The sequence below is a fragment of the Manis pentadactyla genome, chromosome 14 (assembly GCF_030020395.1).
Source record: "Manis pentadactyla isolate mManPen7 chromosome 14, mManPen7.hap1, whole genome shotgun sequence".
In the NCBI taxonomy this organism is placed as follows: domain Eukaryota; kingdom Metazoa; phylum Chordata; class Mammalia; order Pholidota; family Manidae; genus Manis; species Manis pentadactyla.
In genome coordinates, this window is record NC_080032.1 from 57,479,709 (window position 1) to 57,494,988 (window position 15,280).

A 15,280-nucleotide genomic window follows, 5' to 3' on the forward strand; every position below is an offset into this window, starting at 1 on the left:
TAGTTGTGCCTGAACATTTATATGTTGAAAAGATTTGATTTTCGTACATTTTCTATTAAGTTTAAGTGTTATATTGATATTTTGGAAATTATAATATGTAGGAAGGTTATATTCTCTTCGGTTTGATGAAGTGGAGAAACACTGGCCTAAGAAGAAAAAAGAATTTCAACCAAGAGAGCATCTCCGCGGGTGCTTCTTCCAGGGCCCTGCTCTTCCTAAAGCATTCAGCCAGGGCTTTATGGGAAAGGCTGTACTTTGCCCAGTCTCCTTGGAAGTTCTGCCAACCCTTGGGCACTGAGGGGTCTTTCCCTGCTTATCTGTGAAATGCAGAATTGGACCTGATTTCCAACCTGACAGCCTGTATCCGTGTTTGTGAGGGGCCCAGCCCCCTTGCCTTCTGACCAGTCAGGCCTTTGAGCCCCGCAGGAAGGGTTGGGGGAAGGGGGCCTCGCGCAAGCCTGGTGGGCTGCAGAACCGGGCAGGGGCCAGGTGAGAGAGCCCGGGCGTACTCACCGCCTGCAGGGGGCACCACCTGGTCCAGCAGCTTCATGCTGGTCCGTTTCCAGATCTTCTTGATTATGGCCCGCAGCTCCTCATTGGCTTGTTCCAGGTTCCCTAGGGGGAAAGCAAGCTGAAAATTGTCCTCTGCCCCGAGGCGGGCCCTCTCACCGGGCCCTTGCCCGCAGAGGAAGCAGCTCGCGGGCCCTCTGCCCAACGGAGAGCCCCGGCCCGAGCGCCCGCCGCCCCGCCGCCGGTGGGCGCCCTCGCCCCGCACGCCGCTGCCCCTCCGGGCGGCACCTGGGGTGGTCGGCAGCTGCCCGCCAGGGGCCCCGGGGGCCGCACCGGGCGGCGTTTCTCAGCCGTCCCAGGGTCGTGAGGGAACCGCGGGCGCCCGGAGGAAGGGCGGCCCCAGGCGCCGGCGGGGCGGCCGCGCGGGACTCTTGTCAAAGCCCTTGGCTGCTCCCGCGGGGAGGAGGCGGGGCGCAGAGGCCAGGGCCCTGGCTTCGGGGTCCCGGAGCGCGTCCGGGCCTCCCCTCCCGTCCGTAAGAGGGCAGCCGCGGGATACCCTAGGCGGAGGGAAGCTCCGCGCGCTGCCGCCGGAGAGGTGCGGCGGAAGGCTGCTGCTCCGCCAGTGCGCGCACTCCTGGCGGACGGGTGCGGCCCGGGATTAGCTCGCGGTGTGTGTCCTATCACCTTAAAACAGGGGGACTGTCCAGGTGGGCCTGGCCGCATCACAGGTGCAGCTCCCAGTCTGAGCCGGTCCTGCGGGGTGACGCCGGCATGGTGACTGTAGTTAACGCTGCACTCCGTGTTTGAAAGTTGCTAAGGGAGCAGATCTTATAAGTTCAAAGCACAAGAAAAAAAATGTACCTACGTGTAGTGGCAGTTGTTAACCACACGAATAGTGGAGATCATTTCTTAATATATACAAATATGGAATCATGCTGTACATCTGAAACTAACACTGTTACATGTCCATTATACCTCAGTAAAAACAAGTACACGCGCAAAGTAATGCACGAAGGGGATCAAAAGATAAAAGTAGATGGTTCTCTCCAGGGGCAGCAGGATGAGACGGTGGGGAAGCCACACTGGTACTACTAACTCACCGGAGAGGCAGCCCGGCTGAGCCAGTCCTGGAACTGCAAAAAATGAGTTCTGCCAACCACCTGAACGAGCTGACTTCGGCCCTGTGAGGGCCTGGGCAGAGAACTGAGCTACCCTGTGGCTGGACTCCTGGCCTCTAGAACTGTGAGCTAATAACTGGGTGCTCTTTTGAGCCCAAACACATGTGGAGACGGGTTACACAGCGCTGGGAGATCAATATCCTGCTATCGCATAGGGGAGGCAGCCAGTCAGGGCTGTGTGGCCTTGCCAGTGAGGCTCCCTTGGAAGGAAGCCCAGCAGGGGGCAGTGAGAGGCAGTGACAATTCCCGAATCCCCTGTGTGAGCGCTGTGTCTAGACAGTGCCTGAAGCCAGAGGACAACCCTGGCGTTGCCATCAAGGATGCAACACTTCATGACTGAGTCCCCTTGCTGGTTAAGGTAGTGTTTTCTGACCTATGTGGTGAAGGAGTACTAATTAATCTAGTGCTCACAAATACTTCTCTTCTGTGTAGGGGATAATGGTGTTCCCCAGATTTACGTCTACAGGGAACCTTAGCATATGACCTTAGTTGGAAATAGGGTCTTTGCAGATGTGATTAGTTAAGATGAGGTTGTACTCAATTAGAGTGGGCCCCAAAGCCAACACAATGGGGTCCTTATACAAAGGCCATGTCCTTATAGGAACACACCCAGGAAGAGGCCAGGTGATGAGGAAGGAGAGACTGGAGCAATGCAGCTTCAGGCCAGGGAGTACCAAACACGCCTGCTGCACCACAGGAAAGAGAGGGCACGGGACAGGGTGTCCCCCTGGGCCTCCAGAAGGAGCCAGCCCCACTCATACTTGGATCTTAGGCTTCTGGCCTCCTGAACTGACATAATAAATTTCTGCTGCCCAGTTTGTTTAAAGCCGCCCAGTTTGTGGTAATTTGTTATGTCAGGGAGGCCCAGGCAAAGCACACGGTCTTCCAAAAAGATCTTCCACATTTTTCAAGCCTTAATTTATTCTCACAAGTGATCTATGTTAACTGTGGGACTTCCTTCATGGTTGTTTCAGGTCATCTAGGTATCTAAAAATATCTTCCTTCTGTTTTCCAAAGGTTGCTTGGGCTTTGTTATCTGAAGCAGGTGTTAATTTCTCTCCAATTTCTTCCTCTCTCAAAGTCTGAGGGTAATGATTGATGGCAGACTTAGTGTATCAAATTTAGATGCTTTCTCAGGTTTCTTTCTGGTGCTTCTAAGATCTTCCCTTTGTCTTCCAGTCTTAAGAAATTAACACCTTTGTAGGGGTTTGTCTCTGAGAAAGGTTTGCCCTGAGTTCGTACTGTGGTTCTTTCTTGTTTTAGATTTTATTTTACTATGGTAATAACACTTACATGAGATCTATCTGCCTAGCAGAATTTTAAGTGTACGATGCAGTCCCATGAGCTACTGTTCAGCAGATGGATGTCTGTGTGTTTAAAATTTTTCTTAAATCTTGACTTGACTGTAGTTCCCACGTGGCTGGCTTTTCCCCTTGGCTCTGCAATGTTTATTTCTTCGAGACTGGCTATGTGTCTGTGATAATTTGGGGCCAGCTCCTTCACCTTGCTCATCAGCTGTTGGATTCTAGCTGGCCTTGGTTTGTTCTGACAGTGCTGAATCCTGATCTCAGTGTGGTCAAGCTTTTAATTCCTCCATGGAATGAGGATTTACATCCTCAATTTATAGCAAAAGCTCTAAGTATCGCAGAACATGCCTTCTGGCAGTCATTGTATCTTCTCTTCTTAAAAAAGAAAATCTTTCTTTCTGGACGTAATTGTAGTAATAATCATTGTAGAAAATTTGGAAAGTAACAAAAGTAAATGAAGAAGGTAAAAGTCACCGCTAAGCCTACCACCCAGTGATAATCAATGTTAACACATTCACACTTCCAGTTTTACCCCCAGCTATACATACACATGTGTACATTACTGTGTGTTTAATTCTTTTGGGGTCAGAAACAGGCCTATTTACAGGTATTTCAGGCTGAGCTATTGCACTGGCTAATGAAAGCATATTCTTTAGCCTTTTTTTCTTTTCTTTTGCATTTGCTTGACTTTTTCTTTTTAAAAATTGAAGTATAATTAACATACAATATCCTACTAGTTTCAGGTTTACATCGTAATTTATACATGCTTTGATATTTTTATATTTTACAAAGTGATCATCATATCATGATAAATGTAGTTACCATCTGTCACCATATAAACTTAGTAGAGTATTACTGACTATATATTCCCTGTACTGAACATCACATCTCCATGACTATTTTATAACTGGAAGTCTGTGCCTCTTTAATCCCCTTCACCTATTTTGCCCAGCCCCCACCCCCTCCCCAACGGTTTGTTTCCTGTACTTTTAAGTCTGTTTTTGCTTTGTTTGTTTTGCTTTTTAGATTCCAAATGTAAGTGAAATAATATGGTATTTGTTTTTCTGTATCTGACTTATTTCACCTAGCATAATACCCTCTAGGTCCATCCACATTGTCACAAATGGTTACGATTTCATTCTTTTTTATGGCTGAGCAATATATATATATATATATTATGTGATATATACATATCACATCTTCTTTACCCATTCATCTGTTAATGGACATTTATCAATATCTTAGCTATTGTAAATAATGCTGCAAAGAACAAAGGGGTGCATATATCTCTTTGGATTTGTGTTTTCATTTTCTTTGGATAAATATCAGAAGTGGAATTGGTGGATTGTGTGTTAATTCTATTTTTAATTTTTTGAGGAACCTCCATACTGTTTCCCATAGTGGCTACACAAACTGACATTCTCACCAGCAGTGTGAGAGGATTCCCTTTTCTTCACATTCTTGCCAACACTTGTTGTTTTTGTCTTTTTGATACTGGTCAGTCTGACAGGTATGAGGCAATACCTTATTGTGGTTTTGATTTGCATTTCCCTGATGATTAATATGTTGAGCATCTTTTCATGTGCCTGTTGGCCATCTGTGCATCTTCTTTGGAAAAATGTCTATTCAAGTCCTCTGACTCCTGTTTTTTATTGAGTTGTTTCTTTGATGTTGAGTAGTGTATGTGCTTTATATTTTTTGGATATTACCCTTGTATCAGGTGTGTGATCTGCAAACATCTTCTCCCATTCCGTAGGCTGCCTTTTTGTTTTGTTAATGGTTTCCTTGGCTGTGCTGAAGTTTTTTAGTTTGATGTCTCATTTGTTTATTTAGCTTTTGTTGCCTTTGCCTGAGGAGACTGGTCCAAAAAATGTTGCTAAAACCAGATTCAAAGAGCTTACTGCCTATGTTTTTTCTAGGAGTTTTATGGTCTTACATTTAACTCTTTAATCAATTTTGAATTTATTTTGTATGTGGTCCAGTGTCATTCTTTTGCATGTAAGCTGTCCAGTTTTCCCAACACTACTTAATGAAGAGACTCACTTTTCCCCATGGTATATTCTCTCCTCCTTTGTTATAGATTAATTTATTATTTATTTCTGGGCTTTCTATTTTGTTACATATACTGATCTAAGTGTCTATTTTTGTGTCCATACCATACTGTTTTGATTACTATAGCTTTTGTCATATAGTTTGATAGCAGGGAGTGTGATACCTCCAGCTTTGTTCTCTTTATCAATATTTCTTTGGCTCTTTGGGGTCTTTGTGGTTACATACAAATTTTAGGATTCATTGTTCTAGTTCTGTGGAAAATGCCGTTGTATTTTGATAGGGATTTCATTGAATCTGTAGACTGCTTTTGGTAGCATGGACATTTAAATGGTACCAATTCTTCCAATCCATGAGCATGGAATATCTTTCCATTTATTTGTGTCTTCTTCAATGTCTTACAGTTCTCAAAATACAGATCTTTTACCTCCATGGTTAAATTTATTCCTAGGTATTTTATTCTTTTTGATGCAGCATTAAATTTTTTCTTTAAATTGTTTTCTTAATTTCTCTTTCTGATAGCTCATTATTAGTGTATAGAAACAAACCTGATTTATGTATGTTTATTTTGTACTGAGACTTGACTGAGTTCACTTGTTAGTTCTAATTTTTTTGGTGATGTTTTTAGGGTTTTCTATATATAGTATCATGTCATCTGCAAATAGTGACAGTTTTACTTCTTCCTTTCCAGTTTGGGTATCTTTTATTTTTTTTATTGCCTAATTGCTGTGGCTAGGATTCCCAATACTATGCTGAATAAAAATGATGAGTGAGCATCTTAATTTTGTTCCTGATTTTAGGGGAAAAGCTTTCAGTTTTTCACCATTGAGTATGATGTTAGCTGTGGGTTTGTCATATACAGCCTTTATAATTTTGAGGTACAGACCTTCTCTACCCACTTTGCTTAATTTTTAAAAAAAATCACAAAAGGAAGTTGAATTTTGTCCAGTGGTTTTTCTGTATCTACTAAGATAATTATATGATTTTATCCTTCTTTTTGTTAGTGTGGGGTTTCAAGTTGATCAACTTGTGGATATTGAGCCATCTTTGCATCCCTGGAATAATCCCACTTGATCATGGTGTATGATCATTTTAACATATTTTTGAATTTGGTTTGCTAATATTTTGTTGAGGATTTTTGCATCTATGTTCATTAGGGATACCTGTAGTTTTCTTTTATTGTGGTGTCTCAGTCTGGTTTTGGTGTCAGGATAATGCTGGCCTCATAAAATGAGTTCTGTGGCATTCCTTCCTCTTGAACGTTGTGAAATAATTTGAGAAGGATAAATAGTAACTCTTCTTTAAATGTTTGGTAGAATTCTCCTGTGAAGCTATCTGATCCTGGACTTTTGATTTTTGGGAATTTTTAGGTTAGGTTACTGCTTCAATTTTATTACTTGTAATTGGTGTTTTCAGATTCTCTGTTTCTTTATGATTCAATCTCAGAAGGTTGTGTGTTTCTATGAATGTATCCATTTTTTTCTAGGTTTTTCACTTTGTTGACATATAATCCTTTGTAGTAATCTCTTATGATCCTTTGTATTTCTGTAGTGTCATTTATAATTTCTCTTTCTTTTCTGGTTTTGTTTGAGTCTTGATGAGTCCAGTTAGATGTTTATCAGCTTTGTTTATAATTTCAAAGAATGAGCTTTTAGTTTTACTGATTTCAGCTTTTAGTCTATTATTATTTTTTAAAGTCTATTTCATTTGTTTCTGCTCTGATCTTTATTTCTCTCCTTCTGTTCACTTTTGGCTTTTTTCTTTTTTGAGTTCCTTTAGGTATAAAGTTAGATTGTTTATTTGGGACTTTTCTTGTTTCTTGAGGTAGGTATTTATTACTATGAACTTCCCTCTTGGAACTGCTTTTGCTGTGTCCCACAGATTTTGGAGTCTCATGTTTCTATTTTAATTTGTCTCAACATATTTTTTGATTTCTTCACTGACACATTGGTTGTTTAGTAACATGTTCAGTCTCCATGTGTTTGTGTTTTTTTTCAATTTTCTTCTTATAATTTCTAGTTTCATAGTGTTGTAGTTGAAAAGATGCTTGATATGATTTCAATATTGAATTTACTGAGACTTGTTTTGATGATGAACATATGATCTATCCTGAAAAATGTTCTGTATATACTTGAAAAGAATGTGTATTAGGCTGTTTTTGGATGAAATGATCTGTATATATCAAGTTCATGTGGTCTACTGTGTCATTCAGGTTCATATTTTCTCATCGATTTTCCATCTGGATGATCTATTTATTGATATAAGTGGGGTATTAAAGTTCCTTACTATTATTGTATTGCCTTCAATTTCTTCCCTTATGTCTGTTAATATTTGCTTTATATATTTTGGTGTTCCTACATTTGGCGATATATATTTTTGAGTATTATATACTCTTCTTGGACTAATCCCTTTATTGTTATGTAATGCCCTTCTCTATCTTGTTGCAATCTTTGCTTTAAAGTCTGTTGTGTCTGATATGAATATTACTACATCAGCATTCTTTTCACTTCCATTTGCATGAATATCTTTTTCTGTCCCTTCACTTTCAGTTCTGTGTTTGTCTTTAGATATGAATTGAGTTTCTTGTAGGCAGCATATAGATGGGCCTTGTTTCTTATCCATTCATCTACCTTTAGTCTTTTCATTGGAGCATTTAATATTTACATTTCAAGTAGTTATTGATGGGTATGCAATTATTGCCATTTGTTAATTGTTTTCAAAGTTCTTCTCTGTTCCTTTTTTCTCTTGCTCTCTCCCCTTGTGGTTTGATGGTTTTCTTTAGTGTTATATTTGGGCTCCTTTTGCTTTACTATTTGCATCTATTGTAGGTTTTTGGGTTTTGGTTGCCATGAGGTTCATATTAATTGTGCGGTATATATAGAAGTTTATTTTAAGCTGATAGTTGCTTAAGTTTGAATGCATTTAAAAAGCACTACATTTTTACTCCCCATATTTTATGTTTTTGATGTCTTAGTTGACATCTTTTAATTTTGTGTACCACTTAACTACTTATTTTGGTTATAGTTAATTTTATTCTTTTGTCTTTTAACATTCATGCTAACATTTTAAGTGGCTGATTTACTGCCTTAACTATGTATTTGCTTTTATAAATATTATTTTATTTCATATATTTTCTTATTTTCTATTATGGCCTTTTCTTTTCCACTTCAAGAAGACACTTTAACATTTCTTGTAAGTCTGGTTCAGTGGTGATGAACTTCATTAGCTTTGCTTGTCTCGGAGACTTTTTATCTCTCCCTCAATTCTGAATGAAAGCACTGCCAGATAGAGTGAGTGTTCTTCACTGTAAGTTTCTCTATTTCAGCCCTTTAAATACATCTTATCACTCCTTTCTGGCCTGCAAAGTTTCTGCTGAAAAATAAGTTGATAGTCTTATTGGGTTTCCTTTGTGTATCATTCTTTGTTTTTTTCTTGCTGACTAAGATTTTCTCTTTATGTTTAATTTTTGGCATTTCATTATAATGTGTCTTGGTGTGGATCTCTTTGGGTTCATCTTGTTTGGGACTCTGTAATTCCTGAATCTGGATGTCTGTTTCCTTCTACCGGTTAGAGAAGTTTTCAACCATTTTTTCAAATAATTTTCTGCCTCCTTCTCCTTCTGGGACTCCTATAATGTGAATGTTAGTACACTTGATGTTGTTCCAGAGGTCCCTTAAACTACTCTCATTTTTAAAAGTTCTTTTTTCTTTTTGTTGTTCTGACTGGGTGATTTCCACTATTCTATTTCCTAGGTCACTGATACATTCTTCTGTATCATCTAATCTTCTGTTGAACCTTTCTAGAATACTTTTCAACTCAGTTATTGTGTTCTTTAGCTGTGTGACTTCTGTTTGGTACTTTCCTATATTTTCTAACTCATTGTTGAAATTCTCAGTGTAAACCTATATTCTTTCCTCAAGTTTGATGAGAATATTTATGACCATTACTTTGATCTCTATCTGGTAACTTACTTATCTCTGTTTCATTAGGGTTTTTTTCTGGGGTTTTATCTTGTTCTTTCATTTGGAATATATTTCTTTGTCTCCTCATTTTGTTTAACTTGCTGTGTTTGTTTCTACAAATTAGGCAGAAGAGCTATTTCTCTCAGTCTTGAAGGACCAGCTTTGTGTAGGAACTGCATGTGCTCAGTGGTTGTGGCTGGATGGTTGGAGCTGGAGTGGGTGTGGACTGGGAGAGGGGGCCAGGCACTCTGTGCCTGGCTGCCCTGGTGGAATGGCTGGAGCCGAAATGGGTATGGGCTAGGGCTTTCTGCAGTGCTCTGTGCTGGCTGTCCTGGAGCTGAAGAGGGTGTGGGTCAGGATGCTCTGTGCAGGGGGTGCCCTGGTGAAATGCCTGGGGCTAGAGTGGGTGTGTGATGGGGGTGTCCTGGTGTGCATCATGCTAGGGCAATTCTGGCAAAAGAGCTTGGTTGGGCAAAGGCCCCAGAGGGTTCTGGAGTTGGTGTGGGCTAGGGGCCTGGGGCTTGCTGGGTGGCAGGACAGATACAGCACCTGGACTGACCCTGTTGCACTATCAAGGCGGAGGGGGAATGTGAACAGTGGTGCTCCCTACACCTCCAGTACCAGAGTTAAGCAGTTCCCCAACCATGTGGTGGTGCTCTAGGGTTAGTAAACGCATTTCCTTCACCAGCAGTCTAGTTGCTCCTTAAACTGTGTTTTTTCCCCTTGCCCCAGGGCAGTCAACTCTATGTCCTGCCCCTCAGTGATAGCACTCCCTACTGCAGGGCTGTGCTGGGGTGGGGCCCTCTCTGCTATCAGTCTCCATCCCCCCTGCTGTTCTCTATATGGCCCTTGTGCAATAGGTGTCTGCTCAGCCCTCAGTTCCTCCTCACTAGGAACTGGTCTGTGTGTAGGTGTGTCTGTGGGACGAGGTGGGTTCGGGGTCTCCCTACACTGCCATCTTGGGCTGCCTACCTCAGCCTTTGTTTCTTTTGAGTTTAGCAACAGAACTTCAACTATTTTTAATTTTTAAAAGATTATCTCCTTATTTTGACATGTCTCTTGCTGGTCTGCTTGTTTTTCTTCATTTTAGATGTTTCTATTATTTTCTGGAGGGATTTAACTGAGGGACAGCACCTCTTTGGGTCATTCACTGAGCTGGATCCCTGCATATCATTCCTTTCTTATTTTACAAATGAAGAAACTGAAGTAGACAGAGAATAAATGACTAATCACACATGTTATCAGATTCAAGTCTCCCAACTCCCTGCCCAGTGCTCCTTCTACTGCATCAAAGGAAAACACTGACTGGCAGCCTGACTCTAAGATCAACACATCTGGGCCTTCTCTAATTGCTATACCAGTGGATTTCAAACTTTAGTTCACATAGGAATCGTCCACGCAGCTGATTCAAAATGCATATTCCCAAGTCCCACCCTCAGAGCCCTATCTATTTCTCAGATCTGGGCTGGTGCTTGGGATTCAGCATTTGAAACAAGCTCCAACAGCTGAATCTGGGCACATGGTTGTTTGAACAAACTCCATGAAACACTGTCACCTTGGAGAGCAACTGCATCTTAGGTACACTTTATATAGCCTTCTCCACAAAGAGGTCCACAGGTACCTATCAATTGTAAGGAGAGCAGATTATGTCAGCCAAGGCTGCTGCTAGCCCAGAGGGTGCCTTTGTGCAAACTAGAAGCATCCCTCCAGGAGGACACAGCCCAGAGGGAACACAGCCTGACGAGTGGAGCAGAGAGGATTTTAACCCTTACCTGTTGCCTGGCTGAGCACCTGGTTCCAAGTGCAGCCTGTACAACTGCATGTGATGACCTTGCTCATAGTCACCATTTGCCACTGTGACCCCTTCCTGACACAGGTCCTTTTAATTTAAAGAGAGTTGAACATTTGAGAGACCCTCTTGCAGCCAGTAAAATTCCGTTTGGATGGGGCTTGTTCCTGCTTCTAACACTAATCTCCTGCTTCTGACCTATACCCTATGATTTTAAGATATCACCCAGAATAATTTCTAGGGTTTGATGGGAAGTTTAGTTTCAAAATAACTAAGCTAGAGGCAGAGAGGCCATTAAAGAAGCAAAGCAAACATGAGCAGGCCAGCCTCTCTCATGTGCCTGCATGCGCAGGTTATCACTGAACAACTTCTGTGATGCTGTACAGGACAGGCAGGTCCCAGGAGTGCTTTGCAGGCTGCTGAGTTCCTCTTCGGTTGGTGTGCTAGATATTCCGAGTGGCCCTCAGACGACCCTTACCTTCTGTTTTGATCCTCAGGGCTGTCCGGACCAGGGCAAATAGGGTGGCATTGAACATAACTGTCCCGTCGCTGTTCAGAGGCATGTTCATGGAGACCAGGCGCTGGAGGGGATGGGGAGCAATGTTGGTGATCACGGCACATGGTTCTGAGAGGACCTACAGAGCCACCATGGCAGGAAAATGCTGGGAGGGGGCTTGAAATCATGTGTGTGTGTGTGTGTGTGTGTGTGTGTGTGTGTGTGTGTGTGTGTGTGTGTGTGTGTGTGTGTGTGTGGAGCAGGTGGGGGTCTGAAGCGTGGGGTGCTGAAATGTATTCCAAACCTGCTCTGGGGAGAATCTTGGCTCTGCAACGAGTCCTGTCACCCCTCTGCACACAGTGAGGGAGGGATGGAATTTGTTCTTGTGAGACCCTTGCTTCCACAAAAGGATGCTCAGCCCACTGACTCCCTTCCCTGCCAGAATGTCTGTTCGGGCATATGGGTATGCTCTTGACTGGCAACAAAGAGCAGCGTGTGGGCCAGGCACTTGCCGGGAGCCACCTGCCAGCCAGCATTCATCTGAAGCCACAGAGGTGAGACAATGCTGGGGATTTTGCTTGCAGGAGATGCCATGTATCTTTTTTCTATATAATGAAAAACATGCCTCGATGTCAAGGAGGATCAGAAGCTTGCTGGCACTGGGTAGGGCTGGACTGCCTCCTTCCCTCCTTCCACACCACCCACATAGCTTCCATGCCCTTTGGGGGCCTCAGTACACAGCAGGTCATTATGAGAAAGCACACCACAGAACTCATTCTGGATCTGCTCTCAGGATGTGGTCAAGGAGGCTATCTGGTAGGTCGCATGGTGTCCTTCTGTGCCAAGAAGGTCATTATTTCCTGGGTCACTAGATCTTCTTGATCTAGTTGTACAGAGGCTGCTGGGAAACCTAGCGCCAATCTGCAGCTGCCAGGTCCTGAGCAGAGGCCCTGACGGGGACCCCACAGCCCCCGCTGCACTCGCCTCTGCTCCTATTTTCCGCTGTGCTTCCATGAACAGTAAGTTACACTTCATTTGTACTCTTTTGTTCCCTCATGTTGTCTATACCCATGGAAGATCTTTTAAAATTCTTTTTGGAACAAAGTAGGGTACACATGAGAAAAAACTGAGTCAAACAAGAGCACAAGTAGAGGGATCTGTGTTCCTTCAATTCTCCATGTTCCACGTGTGGATTATCCACAGAGCCGAATTTTTCTGTTTGTGCTTTTTCCTCTCTATAGCCCTCTGCCCTCACTTCCCCCCCCAGCCCCTATTCAGATCATTCCAAAAGGGAGCACAGAATGGTGACAGTGAGGATTGAAGGAAGAGGGGAGAGAGTGGAAATGCACTCCTCAGCAGCTGCTGGACCCCGTGGCTGGGATTACAGCGAGGCAAGAGGGGTGCCTGGCACGCAGGTTAAGGAGGCTCACCCTCAGGTACACGCAAGGGACACAGGAGCAAGAATCGGTTCCAACAGAACCTAAGGTGTTTTCCTTGACCTTTTCTGGGTCACAGGCTCACTTAGAGATCTGATGAAAATGATCGCGCCTCTCCCTAGTACAATTTGGGAGGTTTTCTATTGTTCTGTGTGCAGTTTTAGGACTTCGTGGGTTCCTGAAGCTGATGCATGGGCTCTCTGAGGATCTCTGACCCCAGGAAAGAACCCCTAATCCATTTATCCTAGGCTGGGAAGTCTTCCAGGATGCCCAGGAGATGCAGCCTGGCAGGCAGCAAAGCCCTGCTAGGAACAAGGTCCTCTGTTCAGGATCGGGCACATGGCTTGTTGGGACATGAGGCGCTCACTTCATTTTTCCTTTAGAGTCTGAGAACTTATTGCTGGAAGGAACCTTAAAATATAATCTGGCTCAGGCTCATTTCATTAGGCACATAAAGTACTGCCTTCATTCCATTAAAGGGCCAGTGGCTTGGCCAAGATCACGAGACAGATAGGCGCCCTGCCTCCCGTATTTGCTCTCTCTCTCCCATGAATGCAGATTCTCTTACTTTGCAAGCCACACGGTGAGGGCACAGCTTCCCGAAACCCAGTGGGGGCTGAATCCGCCGGAGCAGGGTCACTACATCTAGGTGTTTGATACGACCCCTGGAAGAGGGAGAGGGGAGGGAAAGATCAGTCAGAGGGCCAGTCTCAGCCAGCAGCCCAGGACCTGCGAGGTGGGGGCACACCTGCAGGAGGAACTCTCGGTAGGGTCATGGTGTGCTCAGGCCAATGGGTGTGCTCTCCACTGGCAACAGAGAGCCAGGAGGCCATAGCCCTGTTGGCCAAACTGGGTGCCATGCTGCAGAATGGCATAGTAGAACTCCAAAACCAGTATACACATATTTAGATTCTAGTGAGCAAAGTCCCATCAGCGCTGTGTTCAAGGCGGAAGGGGCTCCACAGCGCAGCAAAATCCTCCACATGTCCTTGTGGCTTCAACCAGACAACCATCTGACTGAAAGGTATTAAGTATCAACCAAAAGTGACCAATTGGTGAGTGCATCCTTGGACCCGAGGCAGGAATGGAATTGAGATTTATCTGATCCTAAGCATCTGAACTTGAGTATTTACTGGGTATTCCTGACATGAAATCTTCTATCCTTTTATTCACCTGAAAATGACAGCTGTCTTCTTGGCTTGGCTAAAGGCACCTGGCTTCCTATTTCTGGATGACTCTTGACCCTGGGGTGTGTGATTCAGTGTTTTCCAGTCAATACACCCAATGCTGACCTATCTTGAACCTCTCAGCTTTGGGAAATCAGGATTTCTGTCTGGGCACTTACTTGGCTTCAGGGTCATACTCTGCCCAAATTCTTTTAAATTCATCCAGATGGTGGGGACCAAGGATTGACCAGTCCCTTGTCAGGTAGTCAAAGTTGTCCATGATGACAGCCACAAAGAGGTTGATGATCTGCAAAGAACATGGAGAACCATGATTTTCCCAAAGACGACCTTCCTATACCATCTGAATCCACTTTTCCAGTTGGTGGTAGAAGCCAACATTTCTAGAGGACCCCATATGCCATCACTTTCACTTAAAACACAAGTCCCTGGGACTTGGGTGTCTTGGATGTGAACTTGATGCAGCTTCCCTCAGAGTTGTGTGGAGTGAATCCCACACATGGGATGGGCAGCATCCCTCACATGAAGCTGCTAGGTAGGGCTGCTGAGCATGGGGCGACTTCATGCACCACCTTCCCCTCACTCCTCAGCAGAGGGCCTCTAGGCCTCCATACACACACCCAGTCCTCGGGAGCAATGCCACCACATTGGACAAGAAAGACATGGCTGGAGCTCGCTGTGCTTGGGCTTTCTGCCCTTATCTAGTGGTTGGACATTCCTGTTAACTCAGTCTTCTGAGCTGCTTCCCACGGGGTTGCCCTGACCATGAGCTGTGCAGGTGGAGGGCTTGGGCTGCCTGAACTGCACGAGCAGGCCCATGGCTGCCCGGAGTCTCCTCGGCTTACCAGGAAGGCACAGAGCATGTAGAAGCTGATGAAGTAGAAGACGGCGAAGCTGCTGCCACAGGGCGTTTCCCCTTCTGTGCTGTTGCTGGGCTCTGACTCTGGGGCACACTTCTTCCCTGGCATGCAGGCCAGCATGATGTCCTGCCATGCCTCCCCTGTGGCACACCTAGGGGAGAGAGGCCAGAGAGCCCAACACCCATGGAGTCAGGCTCACAGCGCTGGGTCCTCCCCCCGTCCTTGCCCCGTTCTCCTTCCCCAGAGGGCACCACTGTATCAACCCTGGGGTCTATCATTACCTGAGGGCTCTGACACAGCCATGAAATATGAAGATGCATAGCACTGTGTTGAATGTTTTAAAACTTTATGTAAATGGTCACAAATTACCTTTTCTGTAAATTCCCTCTTTTTTCTGCAACCCATGTTAAGTTTTTGAGATTTACCCTTTTGGATATATTTTAACTCCAGCTCATTGATCTGAACTGCTGTATAGCACTATATTTGATGAATATGCCATTAAAAATATC

The 15,280-nt window shown here is 44.2% G+C and overlaps 1 protein-coding gene across 24 annotated transcripts in view; it reads right to left on the bottom strand.

The window, feature by feature from the left end:
- CACNA1C (calcium voltage-gated channel subunit alpha1 C) overlaps positions 1–15,280 on the bottom strand; it is a 671,070-nt gene that overhangs the window by 21,014 nt on the left and 634,776 nt on the right. For all 24 annotated transcript variants that reach the window (XM_036906989.2, XM_036907039.2, XM_036906984.2 and 21 more), the window contains 5 exons: positions 14,757–14,922; positions 14,073–14,200; positions 13,296–13,392; positions 11,274–11,376; positions 514–615 (listed from right to left, as the gene is read on the bottom strand). In XM_036906989.2, coding sequence (XP_036762884.2) covers positions 514–615; positions 11,274–11,376; positions 13,296–13,392; positions 14,073–14,200; positions 14,757–14,922 — 596 coding nt within the window. The remainder of the gene's footprint in view (positions 1–513; positions 616–11,273; positions 11,377–13,295; positions 13,393–14,072; positions 14,201–14,756; positions 14,923–15,280) is intronic.